The 16519-nt window shown below is 43.9% G+C and overlaps 1 protein-coding gene across 1 annotated transcript in view; it reads right to left on the bottom strand.

Moving 5' to 3' along the window:
* The window catches only part of LOC124718756 (ubiquitin carboxyl-terminal hydrolase 1), a 78291-nt gene that overhangs the window by 35527 nt on the left and 26245 nt on the right, over positions 1-16519 (bottom strand). Inside the window, exons 5-7 of the mRNA XM_047244370.1 lie at positions 11671-11773; positions 11415-11601; positions 4169-4456 (exon numbers count right to left, since the gene is read on the bottom strand). Coding sequence (XP_047100326.1) covers positions 4169-4456; positions 11415-11601; positions 11671-11773 — 578 coding nt within the window. The remainder of the gene's footprint in view (positions 1-4168; positions 4457-11414; positions 11602-11670; positions 11774-16519) is intronic.

Genomic DNA, 16519 nt, shown 5'->3' with positions numbered 1-16519 from the left:
TTGGTCAGCTTTGAAAGAAGCTCTTTTCCCATCATGTGCGTGAATTTATTCGCACCACTTCATCTAGCAGATGCGAGACCTGCTTTCATTGTACCCTCCCCCAATGGTACCATAGATTAGTACCAACTACTATTCTTGCCTTGTTCAGGCCCATTGCATTTCGTTAGTGCCTTATGTTACCAGTAGGACTGGGAACATACTTTATGAATCATGTCCAAACTCGATTACTATTTGTATGTGTTATCACTATGGCCCCACTAATTATGCCTTTCAACGCCGAGTCTGGTAACCGCATGCTGTTTAGTACGTATCTCAATTTTTTATTATTATTATTATTATTATTATTATTATTATTATTATTTCTTTCCTTTCTCAGACATTATTATTATTATTATTATTATTATTCTATCAATGGGATTGTGGAAACATCACGTCTGTTACCATTAGGGAAAGAGTATAATTCGAAACCCAACATTCCACAATTAGCGGTGTCGGGATGAATCATGCAGAGCAATATTTGTCAAAGGTGTAATGTGTGTTAGGTGGAACAGCGCGCAGGACTGACAGCGTGTTTATACTACATGCGCTGTCCACCAGACAGGGACTAGTTGCGAGTAGAGTAACAAGCCTGTGACAGACTCCAATGTACATGTATAGACTTATAGAATTTTCTCATTGTAAACTTCTAAACCAGTGTGGCAGATGTATGGCATACACAAACAATGAATATGTGGATATGCTTCTGGTCCTTGGTGCATCTGATAACCGAGCTAGTGTTGCTGCTAGTGAATATACTCTTAGATATCCTCATCAATGCTAACCAGATAAAAATGTGTTTCATCAGCTGGAGCTGCCCCTTTGGGAGTCAGGTTCTCTCCTTTCACCATCGCATGACAGAGGTCATCCACAGACTCGCCGTACTCCAGCTACTGAGGAAGCTATTCTGGAGGTCTTACACCAAGAACCTCAGCGAAGTACATGTAGCATAGTAAGGCAGCTGCGTGTCTCAACACACACGGTTGTTAACGTGGTGCATGTGCATGGGCTTCACCCCTATCATTATGCTTTCACACAACACCTGCATCCTGCAGATGGCCATCAGCAGATACAATTCTGTGAATGGTTCCAACAACAACAGGAAGCCAACGATGACTTTGTGAACACCATAATATGGTTGGATGAAGCAGCATTCACTCGTGAGGGTGTCGTCAATCTGCACAATGCCCACCATTGGTGTGAGGTTAACCCGCAAGTCACCTGCGATCGTGGATATCAAGTTCGCTTTGGTATCAATGTCTGAGCCAGAATATTGGGCGACAGGTGTTTGAGCCTTTACATGTTGCCTGACTGGTTGCCTGCACGAAGGTATCATGCATTCCTATCAAACTATCTGTCTAATGTGCTGGAAGATGTTCCACTACATGTTTGGCAGAGAATATGGTTCCAACATGATGGTGCACCTCCACACTCTGGAATGTGCAACAGTATTTGGACAGAACATTTCCAGGAAAATGGTTCGGACATGGAGGTCCAGTTGTATAGCCACCGCGTTCACCTGGCCTAATTCCCCTGGATTTCTTCCTCTGGGGACAACTGCAGGAGCACATGCACTCTACTCAGCCAACGAATGTGGAAGAATTGGTGCCGCATGTTCATGCTGCTCTAGTTACTGAGGACACAGCTTTGCTGCGAAGGGCCCAGAGCTCTAAGATCCGGTGGGTTGCGCAATGTTTGGATGTGCAGGGAGGTCGCATTGAGCATCTGTTGTTCTGAGGACAATATATTCTGTTGTGAAGGTCAAATGATCATTAATATGGACATTATTATTGTCACTGGTTGCTAATGTCCGACATCTGAGTGCTCAAATTACATGTAGTATAAATGACAAGAAGATGTTGTGTTATTGTACTGTGCTATCATCTTTAGCATCTTGAAACAGCTATTGTTTTTACAGTTATTCTGTCCTTTGAAAGGTCATTTGTTTCAACTGTCTATTATCTGTCTAATCACGTATTTGTTATGTTAAGCATTGCGAAATGTTGTAAAATTAGGATACAGAATGAAATTAGCAAATAAAAAAATGCACTCCAACCAAGGATCGAACCCTCGATCTCCTGCATGCTAACCCAAAAATTTATCCACTGCACCAACTGTACAGCACAACTGACAACTGCTGACAAAGATACTTACTGCACATTTGGTTACAGCGTTGTCAGATTGCCACTCTTTAACGTCCTTTTCTGCATATGTACTCATTGGACGAAATTTTGTCAGAGACATTTTTTCATCGCTGGCACGTGAGGAGTCATGCTGCGATGCTCTAGTGTGCCAATTTCGCTTCACCCTGTATAATTTTCTTCGGAAAATTGCAAATTTTATGAGATAAAAATCTGAAAATGTGAAAAAAAAATTTTTCCATTCTAATTCCCCTTAAAGGCACTGTTGATCAACATCAACTCGCCATGTCCAATCTCGAAGGCACTATGCTCGCAACTGTTATGGCGCATACTTAAAACAAACCTGATTTGCATCCTCAAAGTAGCACTACTTGCACCACTCTTATGCGACTAGCTCAAAATCTGAATGGACGTCATCTTTCAGATGGAGAAAGATTTCTACCAACTTCCGTTTATTTCACACAACTCCCAGTGCTGCCATTTTTTCCATCTACGTGTAAGTACCTTCATACTATCCATTACCATTTTTAACTTCTCTAACTTATCTACTTAATTAAGGGATCTAACATTCCAGACTCCAGCCCCTAGGATGCCAGTTTTGTTTTCCCTGATGACATCTTCCTGAGTAGTCCCCACCTGCAGACCCGAAGGGGAACATGTTTACCCAGGAGGTTACCTTCATCATTAATCCATACAGAAGAGCTGCATGCCACCAGGAAAATGATGGCTGTAGTCTCCCCCTGCTTTCAGCCATTCACAGTTACCAGCACAACACGGCCACGTTAGCTAACTTTACAAGGCCGAATCAGTCAGACGTCCAAACTGTTGCTCCAGCAGCTACTGGAGAGGCTGCTGCTCCTCTCCAGCAACCATGCGTTAATCTGCTCACTCCACATATGCCCCCCCTGTTGGAGATGGATCTACAGTACAGCTTAGCCAATCAACCTAATCAACCAACCTACCTACCTAAATAAGCAGCCAAACAACCTACGTACAAACCTAACGAGATCCACGACAAGACACTGAAGACCAAGCAATGCCGACTAGCTGGCACACAAAAAGTATTTTCTGTGGAATGCTTGTATGCTTTGCCCCTAAGTGTTTCCAGATTAACATTCGAGCAGGGACACAATTTTCGTAGAACGAGCGGACAAGCAGCGTACTTCGTACACATACAAAGGATAGCTGTCTTTATGTTACCAAGGTAAATGTTTACGAGCAAAATCACAGTTTATTTTATCATTGTTTAATTGAAATAAGATTAAACATAATATACTGAGTTAAACCACTGTTTAATTGCACAATAATAGAAAACTTTCATTGCATCACTGTTGCCACATAAAAGATTTACCCACAATTCTGACCCACTCATAGCATTAAACAGTGCAGATGCATTAGATCCCCTCTAAACGTGCACCAACTGCCTCATTGTGGGATTCTGCTGCTAGCTCAGAATCTGAGGCATTTTCTTGCAGAGAGCAAATTTTTTCTCACCTGCTCACTGGGATGTATGACAAAAAATTTATCATTGTGTTAGCTGAAGCAATACTGGAGGAATGGGTACAGGCTCATAACTGAAAAATAATGGAGCGGTGCAAGCCAATGTTATTTGTGTTTTGCGCACTTCATGCATAGGTGCGCCCATTCTAGTGTTACGGTGGCGGAATGACTTCCAATAATTAAGTCTTTCAGCATTCAAGTCCACGTACAGCTTATTTTTATTGCCTTCGTGTGAGGACTCAAGGTTTTTTGGGAGGTCGCCCTCCGTTATCACACAAATGCTAGAACTGCATGGCCCCATTCCAAGCCTTCTATATCACAATTCCCTCTGCCCCCCTCTCACACTCTACTGGGAGATTTAGCTGGAAAGTATTGCAATCCATTAAAGGGCCAGATCTCCAATAGGACCTTAAAGTAGACAATGAAAAGTACAAAACTTCAGAACACGGCACACACAGCTACTACTTCGGCCAGTACTGTCAGGTACCCACCATCGTCCGAGTCTTGGTCCGTGGCTATGGGCACGCAGATATCGCAGAACGTCTCCTTGCGTTCAGTGACTGTCTCACATTCTAGGCACGTCGTCCTCAGCACGGTGATCCCCTCGAAGTCGTCTGCGACGAAGTTGTACCCCGGCGTAGACCTCTGGTGCTGTTGCTGCTGCTTCAGGTCCGAACACTGCGAACTGGCTGCCGTCGATGCTTCGTCACCGGACGCGTCACGTTGCGAGGCAGTGCTCGACGACTCGCAGCCTTCGCCATCTACGCACTCGCTGATGCCTGAAGACACGGGAACATAGTCGCATTAACAACAGGAAGTGACACTCACCGAGTAACTCATAGGTGTTAGTACAGGCCACCATTCTCAATTTTATTTCTCAAGTTACAAGTTACTAACCTATTTACAAAATTACTTCTCAGTCCCTGACATTAACTTGTTTCAGAAAGACACCCTCCCTCAGACTGCCAAACCATTAAGTCATTTGTACAGAATATTACTCACTGGCTCCAGAAGTATGAATGACGCCAATATACATACTCTCACTTACAGATAGAGCTATACATGTTGAAATTGAATTCTCCACCATGTTCTTCTATCTGTATATGAACACTAATCTCAGAAACCACCCTAGGGATTTTGATACAGTCTCCACTAACTGTCAACGATTCGCAAGGAAAGTTTGTGTGTATGTAATTTATTATCATTTTGCCAGACAGTTTTCAAACTACAGAACAGGGCCATAAAAAAAATAGCACACTATCAATACCTGCACAAAATAATGAGAAGCTTTAAGTAAACCTTGCCAGTTTTACCAATCAGTAGGGGCCTGAAAAAATTGTACTCGAGACATTCAAATTCTATCTCAAAATGAGAAAATATATATAGTAATAAGCAGTCTGTAAAACTGTTGTATCTGTCTGTGGCTTTGAACACACTAATCTCCAAAACTACTGGATCGATTCCTATCAAACTTTGTATACATATCACTCGCTGTGTAGGAAGAACTGCTGTGGGGGTAAGAACCACCTACCCATCAAAAAAATGTAGGTGGGGTTGGAAAATATGTGTAGGCCTTGATGCACAAATATTCAGATTTTGTTCCTCCAGTACTTGAGAAAGAGCACTCAACAACTTCCAGCACTCTTTACACATAATTTCAAGCCTCCACCAAAATTTTTCTTGCTGACAACTCACACAAAATGGTAAAAGGAAAAGTTTATCGCTTACTACATTTTCACTACTCATGCAGTAAAACTGTTGCATCACTCACGAAATTTTTATTTATTACTTCTTTACTATTAACTACATAACTTTTATCATTGTGCAACACAGAGAGAGGGGAACAAGAGATGAACGGAGGGAGGGGGGGGGGGGGGGGGGGGGATGGACCAACAGAACTGAGATAAATATATAGCAGGGCAATGGAGGGTACTCAGCTAGCACCTAACAAATGCTATTTTGCTATTTCACAGTGAACAGTATTGGGATGAACTATCATATTGGATACTGTTTGAAATAACTATTTTCTGCGCATAAGTATCAATAAAATAACGAGTTTTCAGTTACTAGTACTGTGCATCTAGTGAATTCAAGTTTAGAAACAATGGGCATAGATGTATATCTGGAAAAAAAAAAAAAAAAAAAAAAAAAAAAAAAAAAAAAAAAAAAAAAAAAAAAAAAAAAAGACCACATCTATGGACGAACAACGATATATTAGTGCTCTCATAAATTATCCACTGGTGCCATACCTAGTATGGTCAGCAAATTAATCCCTCCAATACATACGCCACATATGGCAACATAGGAGTCAGCTGCAAGACCTTGCATATTAGAACAAAGAAATACATACGGTTGTCTCATAGCTGAAGTTTGTACTATTCAGACAAATGGTTCAAATGGCTCTGAGCACTATGGGACTTAGCATACGAGGTCATCAGTCCCCTAGACTTAGTACAACTTAAACCTAACTAACCTAAAGACATCACACACATCCATGCCCGAGGCAGGATTTGAACCTGCGACCATAGCAGCAGTGCGCTTCCAGACTGAAGCGCCTAGGACCACTCTGCCACAGTGGCCGGCTACTATTCAGACACTTCGATGTCACAGATTCGGGTGGGGGGAGAAAGGAGAGGGTTGTACTGGACTATTATTTCATAGGTAACAGCAGAGGTCAGACCATAACTACCGTATTTACTCGAATCTAAGCCGCACTCGAATCCAAGCCGCACGTGAAAAATGAGACTTGAAATCAAGGAAAAAAATTTTTCACGAATCTAAGCCGCTCCTGAAATTTGGGACTCGAAATTCAAGGTAAGAGAAAAGTTTTAGACCACCCCTCCAAATCAAAACAAAGTTGGTCCATTGTAACGTGAAACACAATTGAGGTCGAATGGATGAAGATACAGCTACAGTAGTTTGGTTCGAGTCGAAAGCTTGATAGTTAAGCTTTACCAAGTAGCCAATGCTGTGTGTCAGGCGCACCGTCCGTATTTATACGGGTACCCTTCCTTTTTCACGTGCTTCATGTGGTTTGAATCAATTGCTTATTTTGCTTTGATCTGATAAGTGCCGTTCTTTTTGTTACAGGTGTTTATGTCACTCTAAGCTGAAAATGCATTATTGTACTGTATCATGCATTGATTGTCGCATTCTGATAATGAGTGTTCACGACCTGTTGCCACTCGCGGCATGGGGCATGGCTTGCTTTTGTGCGCGCACGTGGCTTACAATAAAAAAAAGAGAGGAATTGTCTCATAAGCGAAACAAGTTTGAAAATCTTTGCAGACACCTCTTTAGTACATTACATTCTGCACAGAAATTAGAGTCATCTTTTATTTAAAAATCTAGTCAGTTGTCGTGCTTCATTTCTGACTGTATCACTATTCAGCATAAGAATAATACGAACATAAACATGACACGATATGTATATTCTTCCGCATTTGCTGTTGTCTCACTCCAGTTTCGTAGTTTATTAGACAGACAGGATTTAAATGAGATAGCAGCAAACACGAAAGAATACATGGCATAATGTTTACATTCTTCTACCTTTTCTTTTAATTTATTTACTGACGCAGAGGTTTTGGCGCCAGTATTTATCTTTGTGCCTGCAAAGCATACCTGTGTTGCGCTACATGTATTTGACGGCAGAAGTTAGTTGTGGCGACACCTACCAACACTTTTCAGAACTTCCGCATACTTTGCACTCGATTCTAAGCCGCAGGCGGTTTTTTGGATTACAAAAACCGGAAAAAAAAGTGCGGCTTGGATTCGAGTAAATACAGTACCTCGTTTATGACACTGCCATTACCAAATGCTTTGTGTACCCCACTTTGCTTTGGTTTGTGTGTTGCTCCTCCTCTTACTTTGAAATGAAATGGGGTCTGTGTAGGGGATTGGCAATGCTTATGACCCCATGTCAGTTCTGCTTTCACAGGTTTGCATAACAAAGGTGTAAGTCATTTGCATCCCCACCCCCACCCCCACCCCCTCACCCCTCCCATACCACCAGTCTTATCAGTTTTGGTGGTGGTGGTGGTGGTGGGGTGGTGGTGGTGGCGGTGGTGGTAGTGGTGAGACACGCGCTGCGAGTCCAACAAAACCAGTCAACGTATTTCATCCCCTCACCCACACTGAGAGTCTTCATGTAAAGCAAAGAAATTTTTCAGTTCTACAGGGGCGTGCTGGAATGTAAACGCTCGAAATTTTTAATGTGAAAACTCGAAGCTTTATATAAAACTAACATTACTAACATATTACACCTTTATGTTTGATATCCACATATTTGCAGTCCTCTGCTGCCAGAGAAATCCGAAGTATAGCGTGTAACACGGCAGTACTCAACATAACTTATGTCGGCGCATGAGACACAGCATGCTGTAATCTAGTTTTGAATTTGAAGAGTTCCTCCACACACAGAGCACCCTCTCCTTCAGCAAGACAATGACAGACCACATCTGCAACAATCTGATGCCCTGCATTCACTGTCAACCAGTCCTCCTCCATAGTGTCCCAACTTGGCCCCATTCAATTTTTATTTTCATCTGTTTCCAGAACTTAAGGAACACTTTCAAGGACTTCACTATGAATGATGAAGCAGTCCAAAAAGAGGTGAGGCTGTGGTTTTTTTTAGATACTGACTGTTAATAATGTTTGTTTTATTTACGAAGTTCACATACATTTTGAAGCATTACTTTTCAGCATGACCTCTTACTTGAACTGTAAGTGCCCTGTTGGTACCATCTGTAGTATTTTCTAGTGTGGGTCACCCAGCTATGAATGCCCACAAGACAGTCTCAAGTATGCTGTAGGTTTGAAATCAATGTTCTGCAAAGTTTTTGATTACTGAATTGTACAGGGAGGAAAAAGGTTATGTCAAGAAATGTCTTAAATCAGATACGCAAGCTGTTCTTCAGAGGAAGGGGTAGATTAAAATTAAAAGTAGAAAATAAGCAAAAACCACATCACGGGAAAAATCAAACAATGGAAAATCCAGGATGGAATGTAACAATATCATGAGAAGGAAAGTTGCTACTCACCATATAGCAAAAATGTTGAGTCACAGATAGGCACAACAAATAGATTCTCACAATTAAAGCTTTCAGCACACACACACACACACACACACACACACACACACACACACAACTGTTGTCTCGGGCAACTGAAACCACACTGCGAACAGCAGCACCAGTGCATGATGGGACTGTGTGGGGGCAAGGAGGAGACTGGAGCACGGAGGGAGAGGAATAGTACAGTGGGGGTGGCAGACAGTGAAGTACTGCAGGTTAGTCGGAGGGCAGGGGAGAGGTGGGGGGGAAGTAGCAGAAAAGGAGAGAAATAAAAAGACTGGATGTGGTGGTGGAATGATGGCTGTGTAGTGCTGAACTGGTAACAGGGAACGGGCTGGATGGGTGAGGATAGCGACTAAGGTTGAGGCCAGGAGGGTTACGGAAATGTAGGATGTATCCCAGGGAAAGTTCCCACCTGCACAATTCAGAAAGGCTGGTGTTGGTGGGAAGGACCCATATTGCACAGGCTGTGAAGTAGTCATTGAAATGAAGGATATCATGTTTGGCAGCGAGTTCAGCAACAGGGAGGTCCGCTCGTTTCTTGGCCGCAGTTTGTCAGTGGCCATTCATGTGGACAGACGCCTACGTAGAATGCAGCACAGTAGTTGCAGCTTATCTTGTAGACTACATGCCTGGTTTCACAGGCAGCCCTGCCTTTGATGGGATAGGTGATGTTAGTAACCAGACTGGAGTAGGTGGTGGTGGGAGGGTGTATGGGACAGGTCTTGCATCTAGGTCTATTACAGGAGTATGAGCCATGAGGTAAGGGACTGTGTTCAGGGGTTGTGTAAGGATGGATGAGTATATTGTGTAGGTTCAGTGGACAGTGGAACTACCACTGTGGGAAGGGTGGGAAGGATAGTGGGCAGGACATTTCCGATTTCAGGGCACGACGAGAGGTAATTGAAACCCTGGCGGAGAAAGTAATTCAGTTGCTCCAGTCCTGGGTGGTACTGAGTAATGATGGGAACGTTCCTCTGTGGCTGGACGGTGGGACTTTTCGAGGTGGTGGAAGACTGGAAAGGTAAGTCACGGGATATCTGCTTTTGTACAAGGTTAGGAGGATAACTGCAGTCAGTGAAGGCTTCAGTGAGACCCTCAGTATATTTTGAGAGGGACTGCTCATCACTGCAGATGCAGCGACCATGAATGGCTAAGCTGTACGGAAGAAACTTCTTGGTATGGAACAGGTGGCAGCTGTCGAAGTGGACATTTGGGGGTGGTTAATATGTTTGATATGGACGGAGGTAATGGTGTAGCCATCTTTGAGGTGGGGTCAACACATTAGAAGGTGGCTTGTTGCGTTACGTACGACCAGTTGAAACAAAAGGGGGCAGAAGTAGTTGAGTTTCTGGAGGAATGTGGATAAGGTGTTCTCACCCAGATAGCAATGATGTCATCAAAGAATCTGATCCCAGTGAGGGGTTTAGGATTCTGGGTTTTTAGGAAGGATTACTCTAGATGGTCCATGAATAGGTTGGCATAGGATGGTGCCATGCGGGTGCCCGTAACCGTACCCTGGATTTGTTTTTAGGTAATGCCTTCGAAGGAGAAGTAATTGTGGGTGAGGGTATAGTTGGTCATGGCGATTAGGAAGGAGATAGTTGGTTTGGAATCTATCAGGCGTTGGGAAAGGTAGTACTCAATAGCGGTAAGGCCATGAGCATTAGGAATGTTAGTGCACAGGAAGGTGTCATCAATAGTGAAGAGCAGGGCACCGTGTGGTAAAGGGACAGGAACTGTGGAGTCTGTGGAGTGAATGGTTGATATCTTTCATACAGGACGGTAGGTTCCGGTTAATAGGTTGAAGATGTTTATCTACAAGAGCAGACATTCTCTCAGTGGGGGCACGGTAACCGGCCACAACGGGGCATCCTGGGTGGTTAGGTTTACGGACTTTAGAAAGCATGTAGAAGGTAGGGCTGCAAGGAGTGGTGGGGGTTAGTAAAAAGATGGACTCCAGGGAGAGGTTCTGGAGGCGGAAGTAGCTGACAGCTGGAGGAGTCCTTCTGCCAGGTAATCCTTGTGGTTCAAAACAACAGTGGCAGAGACTTTGTCCGCATGTAGGATAATAAGGTCGGGAACAGTTTTTAGATGGTGGACAGCGGTTCTTTCTGCGGATGTAAGGTTAGTTTTCATATCAACATATAGTACGGGAAACTTTTAAAGTCATTTTACAGGTTAGGATCAACTGGAGGGAATGAAATGAGTATACAATGAGCCCAACTTTGATGAAAGTTAGGCCAGATCTCTAACACTGAACAATGAACTTTGATCAAAGATATATTTGATCAGACCTTCCATCGTACGCTGTCAAAGATTTGACAAACGACTTTAATCAAAGATCTTTGTGAAAGAAATCAGACAAAAGCAATGTTGTTATGGTGCCTAAGAAGTTTTCATTTTTCAGCCTCCGGCTTGTTTCTTTTTGAGTGATCATAACGATCAGGAATGAGGAGGTTCCCTGTAGAATTGCTGAGGAGAGGAATTTGTAGAAAGTGTTGACAAGAAGAAGGGAAAGGATGATAGCACACATTTTTAAGACATCAAGGCGTAAACTTCATTCCAGTATAGGAGAAGAGGGGGACGCGAGGCGAATCACATCATCAGCATAGATTTATCACTGCCAATGGGCACTTAGGACACAGTTCACGCATCGTCTCACCTGCCAGCGAGGCTACTCCGTTGACCGCCTCCGCAGCAGAGTTCTCCGGCACAGGACTGGGCGAGCTGCCGCGCAGTGCGGACACGGACCCCGACGTCGCCTTCCCCTGCTGCTGCTGGGGTGGCTGCGGCCTCTTCTTCTTCCAGGACTTGCGCACTCCCCAGCTGGACTTGGAGGCGGGGGCAGGCTGAGGGGACGGCGCCGCGGCCGGGGGCGGGACCGCGGGGGGTGGCGGCGGCGGAGGGGGGCGCGGCACGAGTGCGAGCAGGCGGCACGTCTCGCGCACCGTGTCCAGCAGGCACACGAGCAGCTCGTGCGCGTCGTGCTGCTGGTTGCCCTCGAAGATCGGGTTCACTTCCCTGAGGAGGAGCACACATTACAGCAAACAGTCTCCGTCACAGAATCTGGGCAAACTGGCAACCGGAATCACCGCGAGAGTGGTGAAGAGAGCACCCTGAAGTGAATGCATGGTTACAAAAGACTGGGGCTACCTCCTGTGGATCATTTATGTTTGCAAAGAAACTAACTACCAGACTCAGTCACTTCCAACATGTTTGAAATATTTATGTAAGTACATTTGGTACAAGATGTGATTAACGCTTTGAAAAATATCCGGCCTAGGAAACTGGCCACTTATGCCAGCATTTAAAGCATTACTGGCACACATGTATTTGATGTACCTTGAAGATTAATATATATTTAAAAAAAGACCAAGCTTCGAGATTTATTTTTCACGTTTATTTCAGATTACAAATTTTAAAATAATGACAAGCATATTTATCTTTCCAAGGAAAAAGTGGGAGGTGAGTTGCTGAGCAATTACTTCCTCTTGAGCTTCCAAAATATCTTGCTCTCTTAAGAAACATGACTTATCTGTAGCAGAATTACAGCAAAGTGCAAAACCTAGTGAGTAAAAGCACGAAAATGTCAAAGCGAACATACTGCCTCAGCCATTCGCAGCAGCAGCTGTTACGTACATTAATGTTTCTTTCAAACTAATTCAAGAAATTGACAATGGAAGGCACCAGCGAAGGGACAGGTAGTGCAAGGTTTGTACACTGTTTTCATATGCGAAGAGTCCATTTATCAAGTGACAGGTGGCTCTCATGTCAAGAAAATTGTGGTCTTTCTTATACTCAAGCATTGCCTTTTTATGACAACAGCTTTGGTCCATGTTATGCTCGGGCTCTGTCTACAAAGCCTTAAGAACTCTGTTCTCTACATAGATGGGGCACCACCCTACTTTATCTTACTAAGAAACCAATTGGCAGTCCAATTCTTAGAATTTTTTATATTCACAGTACGTGAAGTTCAGAACTATTATCAGTCTCACTAAATGGTGCTCCTACTAAAAAATTCAAGAAAATCTGATTTTAAGTCTTCAGAGTGTCTTCAGTACCATATAGAAAGGTCAATATGCTAATTAAAGCATATCTAATTGTTTTTATGACTGGACGTTGTCTTAATATTAACTATACATTGCACACAAAATCCAGTTTTCACTGCAAATATAAATTCTTAATTACTGACCTTTTACAAAAGATCAGCAACGAAAAGATTGTTTAAATTTTAAAAACCATTACACATTAACTTTTTCTTATTTACGTATCAAACTCACTGCAGAACTGATAGAATGGGCACCTTCGTTTAAAAATGTACCACAGGCAGTAACCAAACACTAGGCACCCATGTGGCAGGCTAGCAGTCTACCACCGAACCAAACAGCTTGTCGAAAAACTGACCTTACTTTACTGTATTAAATGCTATCGGAAAATTTTCAGTGTCATTTTCTCAAGAAAATCTGGGAGTTGCATCAAACTGCTTTGTGCAATCGATATTTGAGTACTGACTTCACGTATCACAAGCAAACTGCCGGATGAAAGTTTAGAACATCGTGTCAGAGGCTTCCAATTCACTCAAGATTTATCACTGCAAAAGTGCATAAAGAGTACATGAAATTATTATATTTACAGATCAACAGCACGTGCAGTTCTGAGACATTTGGTATCGATCCAAACTGAAACACCCATTTCAGTACATGGCATAGCTTCTATGGGCAGCAACGCAGCTCCTGATTCGGGTACCCAGCAGATTGCACAGATGGCGAATACTGTCCTGGGTTGTGTTATGCCACACCTGCTCTAGCTGTTCACACAGTTCTGAACAAGTTGTCAGTTGACGAGTCACTTCTCGTCCCCCCATCATGTTCCACGCAAATTTAATTGTAACAGAGTCCAGAGATCGTGCTAAGCAGGAAACTTGCTGCATCTTTTGCAGAGCACGTGGAGTTTCACAGGCAGTGAGTGGGCAAGTATTTTCCCCACTGGAACATCACCACCTTCCTGTTGCAAGAACATCAAAAGAACGGGCCTAACAACATTCTGACACGTACCAAGCATTTGTTACTGCCGCTCCAGAGAGACCACAGGTGAACGAGAGTTGGAGCTTCTCACACCCCCGACTATAAGGCTCGAGGTGAGGCCAGTGTGTGTGACAAATGCACTCTGCCAGACAGCGCTCACCAGGTCTACATTGTACACGCAAACAACCATCAGTTGCGTGCAGGCAGAATCTGCTTTCATGGCTGAAGATCACAGTGCACCAGTCCACCTTCCATGTGATCATCTGACAGTACCAGTCAAGCTGGGCACTTTGATGCTGTGGCACAAGTGGAAGATGAGCTAGAAGTGTGCATTCCTGAACACCGTCCACAATGTGCCCTCAGACTTGTTCCACTCAAAAGTAATCACCACACATATTTAGACATTTACATTACTGGAAGCGGAGATGATCAATTCCTGTTTCAGCTGCTGACTGATTCGCAACCGCAACCCCTCTTGCACTTCCTTGTCTGACAAATCGATGTCCACACATCTTTCTTTGGGTCAGCAAATGTGTGAAAAATCACACGGTGAACAATCCAGGCTGTAGACAGGATGTTTCAGAGTTTTCCAAAAAAATTGATGAAGCATAGTCCTCACCTGATTGCCAGTGTGGAAATGGGCATTATCGTGCAACAGGATGTGAGATGTGTGTGGGGAGGAGGGCGGGAATTTTTTCAGAAGTTAGCAAGTTCGATCCTTTTTTGTGTGGCTGTCAGCAACTCAATACTACTGTTCTGCGAGGGGTCCCCTTTACTCCAACTTGAACTCGACACCATCAACAGCCAGGCAGCAGTCTTCACCCAAAGGAAGCTGCTGCCTGTAAAACCCAAGGAGTCCCCATCCTAGGGGTAAAGAACACAAAGTGTCTTGCGGTGATCCTTGACCAACGGCTCACCTGTGCCAGACATATACAGGGTGTTACAAAAAGGTACGGCCAAACTTTCAGGAAACTTTCCTCACACACAAATAAAGGAAAGATGTTATGTGGACATGTGTCCGGAAACGCTTAATCCATGTTAAGAGCTCATTTTATTTTCGTCAGTATGTACTGTAATTCCTCGATTCACTGCCAGTTGGCCCAGTCGAAGGAAGGTAATGTTGACTTCGGTGCTTGTGTTGACATGTGATTCATTGCTCTACAGTACTAGCATCAAGCACATCAGTACGTAGCACCAACAGGTTAGTGTTCATCACGAACGTGGTTTTGCAGTCAGTGCAATGTTTACAAATGCGGAGTTGGCATATGCCCATTTGATGTATGGATTAGCACGGGGCAATAGCCGTGGCGTGGTACGTTTGTATCGAGACAGATTTCCAGAACGAAGGTGTCCCGACAGGAAGACGTTCAAAGCAATTGATCGGCGTCTTAGGGAGCACGGAACATTCCAGCCTATGACTCGCGACTGGGGAAGACCTAGAACGACGAGGACACCTGCAATGGACGAGGCAATTCTTCGTGCAGTTGATGATAACCCTAATGTCAGCATCAGAGAAGTTGCTGCTGTACAAGGTAATGTTGACCACGTCACTGTATGGAGAGTGCTACGGGAGAACCAGTTGTTTCCGTACCATGTACAGCGTGTGCAGGCACTATCAGCAGCTGACTGTCCTCCATGGGTACACTTCTGTGAATGGTTCATCCAACAATGTGTCAGTCCGCATTTCAGTGCAAATGTTCTCTTTACGGATGAGGTTTCATTCCAACGTGATCAAATTGTAAATTTTCACAATCAACATGTGTATGCTGACGATAATCCGCACGCAATTGTGCAATCACGTCATCAACACAGATTTTCTGTGAACGTTTGGGCAGGCATTGTTGGTAATGTCTTGATTGGGCCCCACGTTCTTCCACCTATGCTCAATGGAGCACGTTATCATGATTTCATATGGGATACTCTACCTGTGCTGCTAGAACATGTGCCTTTGCAAGTACGACACAACATGTGGTTCATGCACGACGGAGCTCTTGCACATTTCAGTCGAAGTGTTTGTACGCTTCTCAACAACAGATTCGGTGACCGATGGATTGGTAGAGGCGGACCAATTCCATGGCCTCCACGCTCTCCTGACCTCAACCCTCTTGACTTTCATTTATGGGGGCATTTGAAAGCTCTTGTCTATGCAACCCCGGAACCAAATTTAGAGACTCTTCGTGCTCGTATTGTGGACGACTGTGATACAATACGCCATTCTCCAGGGCTGCATCAGCGCATCAGGGATTTCATGCGACGGAGGGTGGACGCATGTATCCTCGCTAATGAAGGACATTTTGAACATTTCCTGTAACAAAGTGTTTGAAGTCACAATGGTACGTTCTGTTGCTGTGTGTTTCCATTCCATGATTACTGTGATTTGAAGAGAAGTAATAAAATGAGCTCTAACATGGAAAGTAAGCGTTTCCGGACACATGTCCACATAACATATTTTCTTTCTTTGTGTGTGAGGAATGTTTCCTGAAAGTTTGGCCGTACCATTTTGTAACACCCTGTATATACGTGGCATCAGAAACAGAGCAGTGGGGCATCTCCGCACCTCACAGCTTCTGGTTAATCCACAGTTGTCACTGCAGCCGTATCACAGCATTACACTACCCAACACTTGTCGACCAGCATTAAGAGTACATCGCTGTAGTGTGGGAGAAGGCCACCGATGTACATAACAGATCTGCAGAACTGCCCTCAAACTCACTCTGCACCTCCTGAGGCCGTATTCAACTCG

This window comes from Schistocerca piceifrons, chromosome 10 (assembly GCF_021461385.2).
Source record: "Schistocerca piceifrons isolate TAMUIC-IGC-003096 chromosome 10, iqSchPice1.1, whole genome shotgun sequence".
Lineage (NCBI taxonomy): Eukaryota > Metazoa > Arthropoda > Insecta > Orthoptera > Acrididae > Schistocerca > Schistocerca piceifrons.
The sequence above is the reverse complement of the archived record's forward strand: the minus strand, read 5'-3'. Positions and strand labels throughout refer to the sequence as shown.